Source organism: Mesoplodon mirus (genome assembly GCF_964341445.2).
Source record: "Mesoplodon mirus genome assembly, chromosome: 18".
Taxonomy (NCBI): domain Eukaryota; kingdom Metazoa; phylum Chordata; class Mammalia; order Artiodactyla; family Ziphiidae; genus Mesoplodon; species Mesoplodon mirus.
Genome location: NC_138994.1, coordinates 15,437,994 through 15,450,087, shown reverse-complemented (window position 1 = coordinate 15,450,087; position 12,094 = coordinate 15,437,994). Strand labels below are relative to the sequence as shown.

At 58.7% G+C, this 12,094-nt stretch overlaps 1 protein-coding gene across 1 annotated transcript; it reads right to left on the bottom strand.

Moving 5' to 3' along the window:
* Nucleotides 1-214: 214 nt before the first annotated feature.
* On the bottom strand, nt 215-11,178 carry LGALS3BP (galectin 3 binding protein). The gene is made up of 6 exons (XM_082603099.1): nt 11,023-11,178; nt 9,041-9,116; nt 7,766-7,957; nt 7,162-7,293; nt 4,638-4,890; nt 215-1,865 (listed from the first exon to the last, which is right to left on the bottom strand). Exons 2-6 carry the CDS (start codon nt 9,090-9,092, stop codon nt 833-835), a joined length of 1,662 nt encoding a protein of 553 aa, XP_082459225.1. The 5' UTR covers nt 9,093-9,116; nt 11,023-11,178; the 3' UTR covers nt 215-832.
* Between the last annotated feature and the right edge of the window lie 916 nt (nt 11,179-12,094).

Below are 12,094 nucleotides of genomic sequence, written 5' to 3'. Positions count from 1 at the left end.
TCTGGTTTCCATCACCCGTTACTCCAGCTTGTATTTACCCCAAGTGTTTTACTTGTGATCGCCTGTCTCACCCACAAGACTGCAGCTTCACACGGAAAGGACTGGGTCTGCTCATTCACTGGACCCCAGGGCCCAGCACACCCAATATCCGAACACCCAGTGGACTCAACAACTCTTTCTGCATGAACAAGAGAACTTAGGAACCACAGTGCAATTTTTTTTCTTTTTTAATAAATTTATTTATTTATTTTTGGCCGTGTTGGGTCTTTGTTGCTGTGTGCAGGCTTTCTCCAGTTGCGGCAAGCGGGGGCTACTCTTTGTTGCGGTGCGCGGGCTTCTCGTCGTGGTGGCTTCTCTTGTTGCGGAGCACAGGCTCTAGGCACGCAGGCTCAGTAGTTGTGGCTCACGTGCTTAGTTGCTCCGTGGCATGTGGGATCCTCCCAGACCAGGGCTTGAACCTGTGTCCCCTGCATTAGCAGGCAGATTCTCAACCACTGCACCACCAGGGAAGCCGTCACAGTGCAATTTTAATGATCTCAGATAAGGGACAGCAGAGGGCGGAGTGAAAGGCAGGGTAGGAGACCCGACAACTCCTCGTTCACATCTTGTTGCTTCCTGACAAACCAGCTGGGCAGTGGGAAGTGGGAGTTCTCGGTTTGTGGACTGCACTAGTTGAAACCTTCCAGTAATTTCTTTAAGTTCGGAGAGATCAACGGAAGCAGGGGGGCCATCTGGTGGCCGGTGGCTGGAGATGGTTGCAGAGAGGAGGTGAAGGATGGGAGGTGCCCAGCCTCCAGGCGCTCCTGCCACCCTGGCTCCCCCAGCCTCGGGTCTAGTCCACACCCGTGGAGTTGGTCAGGTAGAAGGGACGGATGGCGACTTGGAAGCTGCTGAAGGACCCTGCCGGACAGGGGAAGAAGGAAGCCCTCCTGGAGCTGTTGGTGCCCAGGGCGCTGGGGATCAGGGCCTTCCAGCCCTCGAAGTTGGAGACGTCCGCCACGAAGTTCCTCCCACAGAGCATCAGGGCCTTGTTTTCATAACCGATAGTGGGATTGGAGTAGCTAGACTTGGAGAGGGCCAGGACGGGGGGGTCGTCAGAGGAGCACGAGAACCCGTAGTTCCAGCAGCTCTGGATGGTGGGGAGGTAGACTAAAGACCAGGAGACTGAGCTGCCCTGGAAGAGGAAGCTGGGGTGCTGGGGCGTCTGGAAGGACCTGGAGGGGTTGTAAGTGGAACCCCTCACGGAGGCGCTCCAGGTGGGCGAGGTGTAAAGCCGGGGCTGGTAGGTGTCCTCAGTGAGGTTCAGGCCCATGTACTGAGCCAGCAGCTCGAAGGGCACGGTGTGGAACTCCAGGGCCTGCAGCATCTTCTTCTGGAAGAGCGCCTCGTGACTCTGGTACAGGGACAGGTTAAACTGCAGCGTGAAGAGGTCCCTGGGCGGTATCATGGGGAACCGCACCCTCTCCACCAAGCTCTCCACCTCCCCGTGGGAGATGCGCCTCTCCTGGCTCCATTCATCCAAGGCCAGCAGCACGGCCAGCTCGCTGGGAGTGACCAGCTCAGTCCTGGAGAGCAGGTCTCGGAGCAGGGCCGTGGGGACACTCGGCCAGGCCTCGGCCTGCATCAGGGCCCCGAAGTTCCAGGCCATGTACCGCATGCAGATCTCCTCCAGCACAGGGTCCCGGGTGGCCAGGGCATAGGCATAGAGGTCCAGGGGCGTCCGGAAAGAGGGGTCCTGGGGGACGAGGATGGCAAAGAGGTGCCCGCAGTAGCTCTGCAGCTGCTTGGCCCCGAAGGCAGAGGCGAGCTTGTGCAAGCACTTCACTGACGCCAGAGAGACGTCGATCCTCCGGGAGTAGAGGTACCTGCGGGGAGACAAGGGCTGATGCCTGGTGATACTCCTTCCCCGCAGGACAACAGGTGTGACCTGGTGCACGTGTGCTATTGACCGCTGACACCCGCGGTGCTAGCTATTTCAAGGGGCATTCAGAGCCCCCTGATTTATCTCCTGGGTCAACCCACATTCCAAGCTCCCGTTTGCTTAGAGCCAGGTGTGGGCGGATCCCAGGCTCCTTGAGGATGTTGCTTCATCCTCATCTGTGAGAGAGGTGGTCGCACCACCTCCACCACCATCACCATCGTCCTCACGGGCCGGACCCTGGGCGCCAGGGCCTGCCGGCCATCCTGGGCATCAGCATTGCCCTGCCCCTCCCTTCCCACCGTCACGCACCTGGCCAGAACGCTTCGGGCCCCCACTGGGTGCCCGTGGGCGCCCCTCTGACACCAGCACCTGTCTGGTGTTCCCGTGACATGGGCATCGCCGCTGGCCACCTCCTATCTGCCTTCCCCACCAGCCGTGAGCCCCGCGGGCAGCACCCAGTCTGTGCCATCTGCCATGTAACTCGGTGAGCCACCAGGAAGCCCTTTGCTGTGTGAAGACGTGTGCAGAGGGAGCCTGCTGGGAAGGGAAACGATAGGCTGTGGCTGCTGTCTCCTGGGACACGGGGAGTGGGGTCCTGCTTTGGGAAGAGCCAAACTCTCCCCATGGTTTCTCTCGAACGCTGAGCCTTCCAGGGAGCAGCGGACCTGTTGGCTACCCTGTCACCTGTACATGGAGCTGGGGGCGCCCAGAGCAGAGCTGGGGCCCCGCAGTGTCCAGTGCCGGTGGCAGAGGTGGGCCCGCCCTCCTCCCACCCTCTCTGCCCTCGTGCACTCAACACATCACTTGATCCTGCTGATGACCGTGAACTCTGGGGTAAAAAAGGGCATCTGCACCCTCTGGCCCATCTCCCATAGCTGGGTATCTGCCTGGTGGTGGCCTGAGCCCAGGAACCTCCGCCCTGGGCAGCACCCGGACAGCGGACGGGGCACTGCCTCTCTCATAGGCAAGGGGTGCCACCGAGGGCCCCGCAGATGGCCATTGACAAAGGGAGCGAGGAAACCGCAGAATGTTTCTGTCACCACCTCTTAATCCCGCTTTGGGGCCAGAGAGGGATGGTTCCCAGCCACTGGGAGCTGTGCAGCTCCCACCCGGTGACGCCCCAGCCCGGCTGGCTCTCCCCAGTCTGGGCACACTGGCCACCCTCAGCTTCAGGCGGGCACCCGAGTGGCTGGGGACAGGGGGTCGCAATCAGCCCTTCGGCCTTGCCCCACCATCAGGGAAGAAAACATCCTGAAAGGTAGAAAAAAGACCAAAGGCCCTGGGGTGTTAGTGACCCCCAGAGACCCCAGAAACTGGTGAGAAGCTGGATTACTGATAGAAGGCTCTGAACAGCAGGTGCCGCGTGGGGACCACTGGGCAGAGGGAAGGGGAGCGTGCGGGGCAGCCGCAGTGAGCAGGGGTCTTCTGAGGCCTTCGGGGGCCTGGACGGGGCTCACTGCAGCCTCTCTGCCTTAGGGGAGGGAGAGACACAGGGGCAGAGAGAAAGGAAGAGAGAGAGAGGGAGGGAGAGACAGAGACAGAGAGAGACACAGGGAGACAGAGAGACAGAAAGAGACAGGGAGAGACAGGGAGAGAGAGCCGGAGCACATGGCCAGACAGTCCAGAAAATCACTGAACTCTGACCAAGGGCGGTGACTGCAGCTGGGGCCGGGAAGCTGGGGACAGGCTCAAACGCATTACAGATATCAGTCCCGCTAGGAGGGGCACAGGATGGCTGCCAAGTTCTTATATTGTCCTTGGCTGAAAAGAAACCACTTAAGGGCTTCCCTGGTGGCTCAGTGGTTGAGAGTCCACCTGCCGATGCAGGGGACATGGGTTCGTGCCCCGGTCCGGGAAGATCCCACATGCTGTGGAGCGGCTGGGCCCGTGAGCCATGGCCACTGAGCCTGTGCGTCCGGAGCCTGTGCTCCGCCACGGGAGAGGCCACAACAGTGAGAGGCCCGCATACCCCCAACACCCCCCCCCCAAAAAAAAAAGAAACCACTTTAATCTGTTTTAACCGCCATTTGTTGTTTTCTCTTAAACGTCACTTTCAGCTACCTACAGCTTTGGGTCACGAGAGAGAACAGCTTTCATAGACGTGGTTCTTTTTTCAAATCGATGCTCTCAGAACACCAGCCCCCGGGAGGCCCCTCGGGTGGGGACAGAGTGGCCCCCAGCACAGCGGTCTGGGGGGAAGGGGCCGCCCCTCGGGGCCCACTCTCCTCATCTGGGAGACGGGCTCCTGAGCGTGGCCGGCCCGCTGGTTAGACCCGAGGCCTGGGCGGCCCCACCTGAGGGCTTCCCCCCACTTTTCTCCGGCAACAGATTTGGATTCAGGTTTTTAAAAAAATTTTTCGAGTGAGCAGATCAGTCAGGTGAGAAGAGGGAGACCCTTTAATAGTTGTTTTTTGGATACTTACGACACCTGAGAGACAGGGGTGTGCATGTGTGTGTGCGTGTGCGTGTGTGTGTGTGTGTGTGTGTGCCGCCCCATCTCTCACAGCCCCTGCCGAAAGAATGCATAAGAATGTGCGTGTGAATGTGAGGATGCATGGCTGTGAAGGCAAATGTATGAATGTGTGTGTGTGCGCACAAGTGTGAACAAGTGTGTTCACCCAAGCATGGCTGTCGTCGGTGCCATATCCCTTGTCCCTGCGGTTTGCCTGGAGGGGATGCTGCCCAGTCCCCAGCCCCCCGCCCCGAGGACACTCACTTGATAAAGTCTCTGACGACAGGCACACACTCGGTGTCCACCTCCATGGTGATTCTGCTGCTTGGCTCCTTCCACAGGCCGTGTGCCTCGGGGTTGGTGGACAGGATCAGCTTGTGGGCACACATGCCCAGCTCGTCCTCCTCCTTCATCTTCACCCTGATGAACAGGTCACAGCCCTTTTGGCTCTCAAAGATCTGCTCTAGAGCTGCGGGGAGCTCGCTGGACAGGTCCAAGGTGTGGATGTCTCTGGTTTCTAAGAGGTAGAAGGGAACGTGCCGTGTTAGGAGGGGCCCTGGCACTTGCTTCCTTTGTGACCTGAAAACACTTTTGCTCCCTGGAGTCAGTTTCTTCCTTTAAATTGTGGCCCTGGTCCTGCCTTATCTACTCAGAAAGGCTCCTGGGGAGGAAAGGAAAGAACAACCCTGGAAGACAGGGTGCTGTTGCCCTCCGTGGCCCAGAGCCCCCGGTCTGTCAAACACCCCTACTTAGCTCATCTGCCTCCCCCAGATTCAGACAGCACATCCAGGTGGGTGTTTTGGAGGCGCTGACTTCCAGAGCCTGGGGCCCCACCCCAATCAATCACTCAACCAGATATGACCTTCTAAAACCCAAACCTCCTGCCTGGTTTGGTCTGAAGAGGGAGGGTCTCATGGCAACCCTATTTAGAGTTTTGAGGTTCTCAGCAGCCTCCTTCAGGGGACCGAGGCCTAGAGAAGCTACTTGAAGCCCCCAGGGTGGTTTGGGAGTGATGCACCGCCTCTCCTGGCCCCTCCCAAAGCTTAGCAGGGAATTAAATTCCATCTGTTTTTTCTTTGCCACAAACAGGTTTGAATCAATTCTGACAATTAAACCAGGTGGGTTCAGCCCCCCCCCATTCCTCCCTGCACCCCAGACTCTCCTTTACTCTCACCCCGGGGCTCTCCACCAAGCCAGGGATGCTTCCTGACTTGCACCCCAGCCCCACAGCCCAGGTGTGTCTCCTGCACGTGCCCCCACACTCCCTGTGTGAGCCCAGGGAGAAGGACAAGTGGTCACAAGAGACGAGATAAAACTGGGACCCGAGGACTCAAAACTGCGGGGCAGCCTCGGTCCATTTAGAAAGTCTGATGGCGTTGAGGAGAGGACAGGGCTGGGGCTGTTTGCAATCAGGCCTTTCTGCCCCCAAGAAATGTCTAAAGCACGTTCAGCATGCTGTCTAAGCCCGGGTTCGGGGGGTGTGCTGTAATATGTTTTGGAATGAGAACTAGCAGAAGCAAAATGCTGGCGTTTCGAGAGATAAGCCTGCAGTGTGTAGACACGGGGTGCACAGGCACCTCGTTTTAATGTGCTTCACAGATGCCGCGTTTCTCTGAAACTGAAAGTTGTGGCAACTGTGCCTTGAGCTACACCATTTTTTTTTTCCCAACGGCATTTGCTCACTTTGCGTCTCTGTGTCACATTTTGGTAATTCTCAGTCCCCTTTGATGTTACTATTGGAGAAAGATTATGACTTGCTGAAGGCTCAGATGGTGGTTAGCATTTTTTTTAGCAATAAAGTATTGTTTAATTAAGGTATGTACATTATTCTTTTAAAAATTAAGGTGTGTAGAGTGTTTTTTTTTTCATCGATAGCTTTTCTGGTTCACTGATTTTACGCCATCGATCCATTATATTTAGAACTGGCTAGTCTTTAAACTTGTTCTCTACAAAAAAAAAAGAGAGAAAATATGCATATTTATTTTATCTGAAACTCTTCAGCTTCAATCCTCTCTTAATGCGACAAGGTCTTGCCCGTGTACAGCTGAGCACGGGTGTCAGCCTCCCTGCACCTCCCCCCCATCACAGGGAGCTGGGTCAGGAGCCTGCACCCGGTGACAGCTGCTTTCTCTCTTGCAGGAGTGACCTAGAACTCTGGACTAGGATCAGAAAATCTTTATTCCAGTTCTAGCTCTGCTTCCAACTAAGTGTGCTTGCTTATTTATTTAATTGAAGTATAGTTGGTTTACAATATATTAATTTCAGGTGTACAACATAGTGATTCAATATTTTAGTATGTACATTGTTTCTTTAGACATAATACTATTGCACACTCAGTAGACTACGGTATAGTGTAAACATAACTTTTACAGGCACTGGGAAACTCAAAAATTCCTGTGACTCGCTTTACTGTGATACTCGCTTTCAGTGGTTTGGAACCGAACCTGAGATATCTCCGAGGTGTGCCTGTATTTGGAATGTGGCTCATTGCCCGAGAATCGGGTTAAATGGAGCATTTCTGAGCGGTTCCGGTCGGGGGGGTGGTAAGGAAGTGGGGATCTGTTGCTGTGAGGTGGTGGGAACTGGGCCTTTCCTGCCCCTCCTGGAAAGCAGGCACCACCTGCGAACCTTTGCACGGGGAGGTGTGTGATCCGCGTGGAGGGGTGGGGAGCCGGCGTGACCACCGTCCCTGGGATCCAGGGCTCGGGCCTCCATGGCAGCTCTTGGGCGGGGGGACAGGGAGGGCCCTGGGGCTCAGGATGGGGCACGCCCCCCCGCCCCCACTCACCGTTGGTGCAGATCACACCGGCGTCCTCGTCATGTCTACAGTTGCTCTTCATCCAGCCCAGGGATGTGCAGTTGGCCAGCGAGGGCTCTGTCCCTGTGCACTCCACCTCGTCCAGCATGATAGGGCCCCTTCCTGGTGGCACAGCAAGGATGACAGAGCCTGGAGGGGGAGCTGGGGCTCTCGGGGCCCTTGTAACGTCATACCATGAACTAGCCTTGTTCTCACAAGGTCTGTCTTCCTCGTAGATATCAAATTATTATACTGTAATTTATGCGTCTACCCCTGTCTCTGAATATTTGGACGATTTCCCTTTTTTTGTATCACAGGCACTGCACACAGACTTTTCTTTTGGGGGGAAACTGTTTCAAGAAGGTAAATTCCCCTGAGTGGAGCCACTGGGCTGGAGGACATGGCCACCGGCCAAGCCTGAGTGTGCGCCGGGCTGCCTGCACTCAGCCAGCACGGGGGCTTCGGCGTCTTTGAAACCTCTGCCAGCACTGAGCTGGCGGGAATGCCATTTGCCTGCCTTAGGTACGATCCCTTCCTGGGCCTGGTTACTTAGCAGCATGTCCAGCTTTGGAGGACCTGGGGACCCGTAGGTTACCTGGCCCGAAGGTGGCTCTGCCCAGAGCCTCGGTGGCATTCTTGAAGCCCAGGGCTCGGCAGACAACGCTGGCATCTGTCAGGTCCCACAGGTTGTCACACACAGTCCCCCACTGGCCTCTGTAGTAGATCTCCACGCGGCCCTCGTTGGCGGCGTCCCCGTTGGCCAGCCGCATGTCACCGTCTTTCACACCTGCAAGCTCCCGAGGGAGAGCAGGGGTCAGCAAGGTTGAAGGCCGGGTGCTGGGCCTCCATCCCAGGGCAGCAGCATGGCCGCCCCACCCTCCTTGGGGGTCATGTGCTTTCATGGGGGCAGTAAAGTTCTCCCCAGTAGGGGGTGACCCCTGGATCGTTAGCTTTGAAGACCCCATCCATCCTCGAGGGGATCACGCCCCGGGGAGGAGTGGAGAGTACACATAGACCACCCCCCACACACACAGTGAGGGGAGACTCCACCTTTCTTGTCTCTGAGGTCTGAACCCTTCATTGGTAGAGGAGGGGCAGAGGGGGTACCCGGTGCCACCTGAGAGTAGGGTGGCAGGACCCCAAGGAAAGAATGGGGGATGGGGCGGAGGCCCACACTGACTCCACTGAGGGTGTCTGGGGCTTGGGGTGGGGCTTGGGGTGCAGCCCGGGCACCACAGCGAGGACTGCTGGAAGGGCCGTGCGGGAACTCCAGGGGCAAGCAGGCCCAGGGCGCCCCAGGACTCAGGCAGAGCATGCCAGGCAAGGAGAGGAAGCAGGGTCCTGGCCCTACACCTGTTCTTCTGGGACTCAGCCTGCTGACCTCCCCTGCCCAGCCCCACCTCAGCCCACGCTGCAGCCGACAGGGGCAGGCAGGAACTGGGCGCCGTGTCAAAGGGCACTTCTCAGATGCGGGGCAACAGGCCTCTGTGGGGTCACCAGGATGAGGAAAGGCCTCGAAGTGTGAAGGGTGAGGACAGCCGTCCAGGACTCTGGAAGTCTGACTGTGTCCAAAGGGCACTGGCCTCATGTCCCCAGGGTTTGGCCAATCTGTGGGCCCCTCCTGCCGGCTCCCTCTGGTTCCCATCGGATGAAATGGTGACTCCCTTGGCATCCCCCCACCGAAACATACAAGCCATGACTTGGGACGCCCAGGGCTTCAAGCAGGAGAGAAGACCCGGGCTGACTCCCGTCACCCAGGCACCGGGCAGAACATTGCCTTGATTTTCTGCAAAGAGGGGGCTGACCCCACAGGGCAAGGGAGCAGCAGCTTCACAGACGCTGCTTTCCAAATCTCCGGGGCCCCACTCACCTTGAATCCCCACGACCAGCAGCCACATCCACAGGAGCCGCAAGGGGGCCATGGTCTTGCCTGGGAGCCCCTTGTCCTGCAGCGAAAGGAGGCAGCCGAGTGAGACGGTGGAGCTGGACAGCCCTCGGCACCAGGGCCGGTGTGTCCACCCAGCCTTCGGACCCTGCTCACGGAGGGCGGCCAGCGGGTGCAGGGTCTGCACCCTCAGAGCCGGGAGCCTGGGGAGCGCCCGGTGCTCCGGGTGCCTCGGCGGGGGCCCCTTACCTCATCTGAAGGTGGTCCTCCGAGGACGAGGAAGACCTGCCCAGAGGAAGGGGGGTCTCTGGGCAGCGAGGACAGTGGGAACAGGAGCCCATCTCAGAAAGCTAGGCCCTGGGCGTGGCTGCGGGGGGATGGGTGGGGAGGGTGGGGAGGGAGAAGACAGGGGGTGTGGGGCCCAGATTGGGAGGGCCTGGGGAGCCTTGCTCAGGATGGGGCTTTATCTTCAGTCAATGGAGCCCTGAGGGGGTGCCCTGAGGTCTGCGGCAGACGAAGAACATTCTGTGGGTTCTGGACCAAGTGAGCCCAGGAAGGGAGGGGGCGGCAAGAGCAGGGCCGGGGGACGCATCAGGAGGAGGCCCCAGGAATCCGGGCAGGAGTGACAGAGGGACAGCCAGCAGTGAGAGAGCTTGGGCTGGGCGCATCGGGAGGGGAGGACAGGGGTCGGGGCTGAGGCCCAGGCCTCTGACTGTGCAGCCGGGTGTGGGTGGGGAGAGGCTGGGGGGAGGGGCACCGGATGCGAGGACCTCTGAGGTCAGTGTCCCCAAGGAGCAGAGGCTCGAAGAGGCGGGGGACCACCAAGGCCACACAGCCAGCCCTGGGCAGGCAGGCAGGGGGGACCCAGGTCTCCCCACTTTTGCCTGGACTTCGTGGTTCCGTGTAATTGTCACTGCTCACTTTTCCCCTCACCCCCATCCTGCCCCTCACTTGCCTCCCTCCCCTCCTGTCCGCACAAGGGGGTGGTCACTGCAACACCCACACTCACCCCTGGGGCCCAGCGAGCAGGGATGTGGCCTCTCTTGCGGCTGCCCCTCAAGTCAGGGCCTGGTGACCTTGGGGCGGCGCCCCAGGCCTGCGTTAACCAGACCCCCGGGGAATCCCAGGCACGAAGCCCTGTTTACCATCATTGAACGGCATCCCTGGGCCAGCACCGCTCACGCCACCGGCTCGTGGGATCCTGACCACGAGCCTGAGCAGTGCTCCATTGACCCCACCTTACAAGTGAAGGGCTGAAGCCCAGAGGGGTAGCCGGCTGGGCTCACACAGCTGGGGAGCCGTGGGTGGTGTGTGTGTGTGTGGGGGGTGCCCTCTCTTCATTACACTGACCTCAGCAGATGGCCAAGGGGCTAGCATGACCAACCGCCCAGTGCATTGGGGCCTGTCCCGGCTTTAGCATGGGAACTCCTGTGTCCTGGGACATGCCCTCGGTCCCAGGCACACGGGGATGGCTGGTCACCCTCTGCACTCCCCAGACAGTGGCAGCCACCAGCTTTGCTCATCCTGAAACAGGAACTCAAGGCCCCAGACAAATGGCCATTTAGGCACTTGGCACGTTGTATGAAAATGTCACAGTACTTCAGGTGGCCGTGACCACCCGTTTTGGCCTGACTCATTTGGAAAGTGGGACAGAGCTTATGCAGACTGGAAAAAGGTGCTCTTCCTTTGGGCAGGTTTAGCCTGGGCTGAAAAGCACTGATCAGAGAGAGCACCTTGGCTGAATTCCGAGCCTGCTTGCCCCTCGGGCTGGTGTCCTTGTGTGCCAGTGAGCAACCTGCCCAACTGTACACAGAGACCCTTTGGACACGGGAGCAGCAGTGATGGTCCCTGGATTCAGGAGAAGCACCAGATCCCCATCTGGGTACAAGCAGGGAGACTTGGCCCCCATGAGATTACATGGTATAGAGAGAGGGACACCCACCTGAGAGCAAGAGGCACAAGCTTACCTGCCTGAGACAACTGCTGATGGCTGTCCTAAAGCCTCCCACCTGCAGGATCCCTCTGCAGACCAATCTTCAACCCAGAAAACCCTTCCAGTACAGAGCGTGGTCAGGCTGGTCTCAGGAAATGCTTCAGAAAGCTCAGTCTAGTTTCGATTTCTAGAAACCACCTGACACTGTTTTCTTCTGGGGTTGGCTGCCGCCAAGGCTTTCTGCACCACCCCGATCCCCCTCGGTGCTGACTGGGGCGGTGGGGGTGGCAGCGGCCCATGGCGGCAGTGTCTGGCTGATTTTGTAACCAGAGCAAGGCGGCTGACAGCCACATTTGAATTTCAATACTCTTCCGAGCTGGACCAGTGCCAGGCCCCGGCGCTGGGGGAGGGGAAGGAGGAGCAGCAGCGGACAGTGGTCAGATAGAGCAGAGGGTGGGCATGGACAGGCAGGGTGTGCATCCGGGGACTGTGGGCTCTTTCACCGCACACCCTGAACCATTTCCTGGGTCTCACACACTGCCAGCAGAGGCGACACCGCCCAGGGGGCTGCTCACTCTGCTCTAAGCACTTGACAAGCCTGACCTGAATGTTGCACCCTGCTGGGGCGGGGGCGGAACCTCTGGAGTGGACATAAATTGTCCTGCCCGCCTCACGCCCACTCCCTTGCCTTTCCTCTGACAGAGAGCCAGCATCTCGATTTTCCCCTGGGGAGGCACCCCCATCTCACCCTCAGGTTGTGTGACTCCTCTGGGGCTGACCTGGGCCTGGCGGGTGGGAGACAGATGGTGTCAGGGAGGCACCGTGATCCCAGCCGGCCCAGGGAGTCAGCTTCAGGCTCCTGGAACGGGACCCTGCAGGGAGCAGGCGGCCTGGAGATGCTGATGTCCGTGGTGCCCCAGACTGTGCCTTGAGGGAAGCCCAGCTGAGGATGCAGGTGAGGGAAGAGCTGAGAGATGGAGGAACCTCGGTCCTGATGCTACGGCTTGAGCACCTGCGTCCAGCTGGCCTGAAGTCAAGGCCAAGCCCTGGCTTCAAGGTTAAATGAGGCAATCGATCTCTTCTATTTCTGTCACTTGCATCCCAGG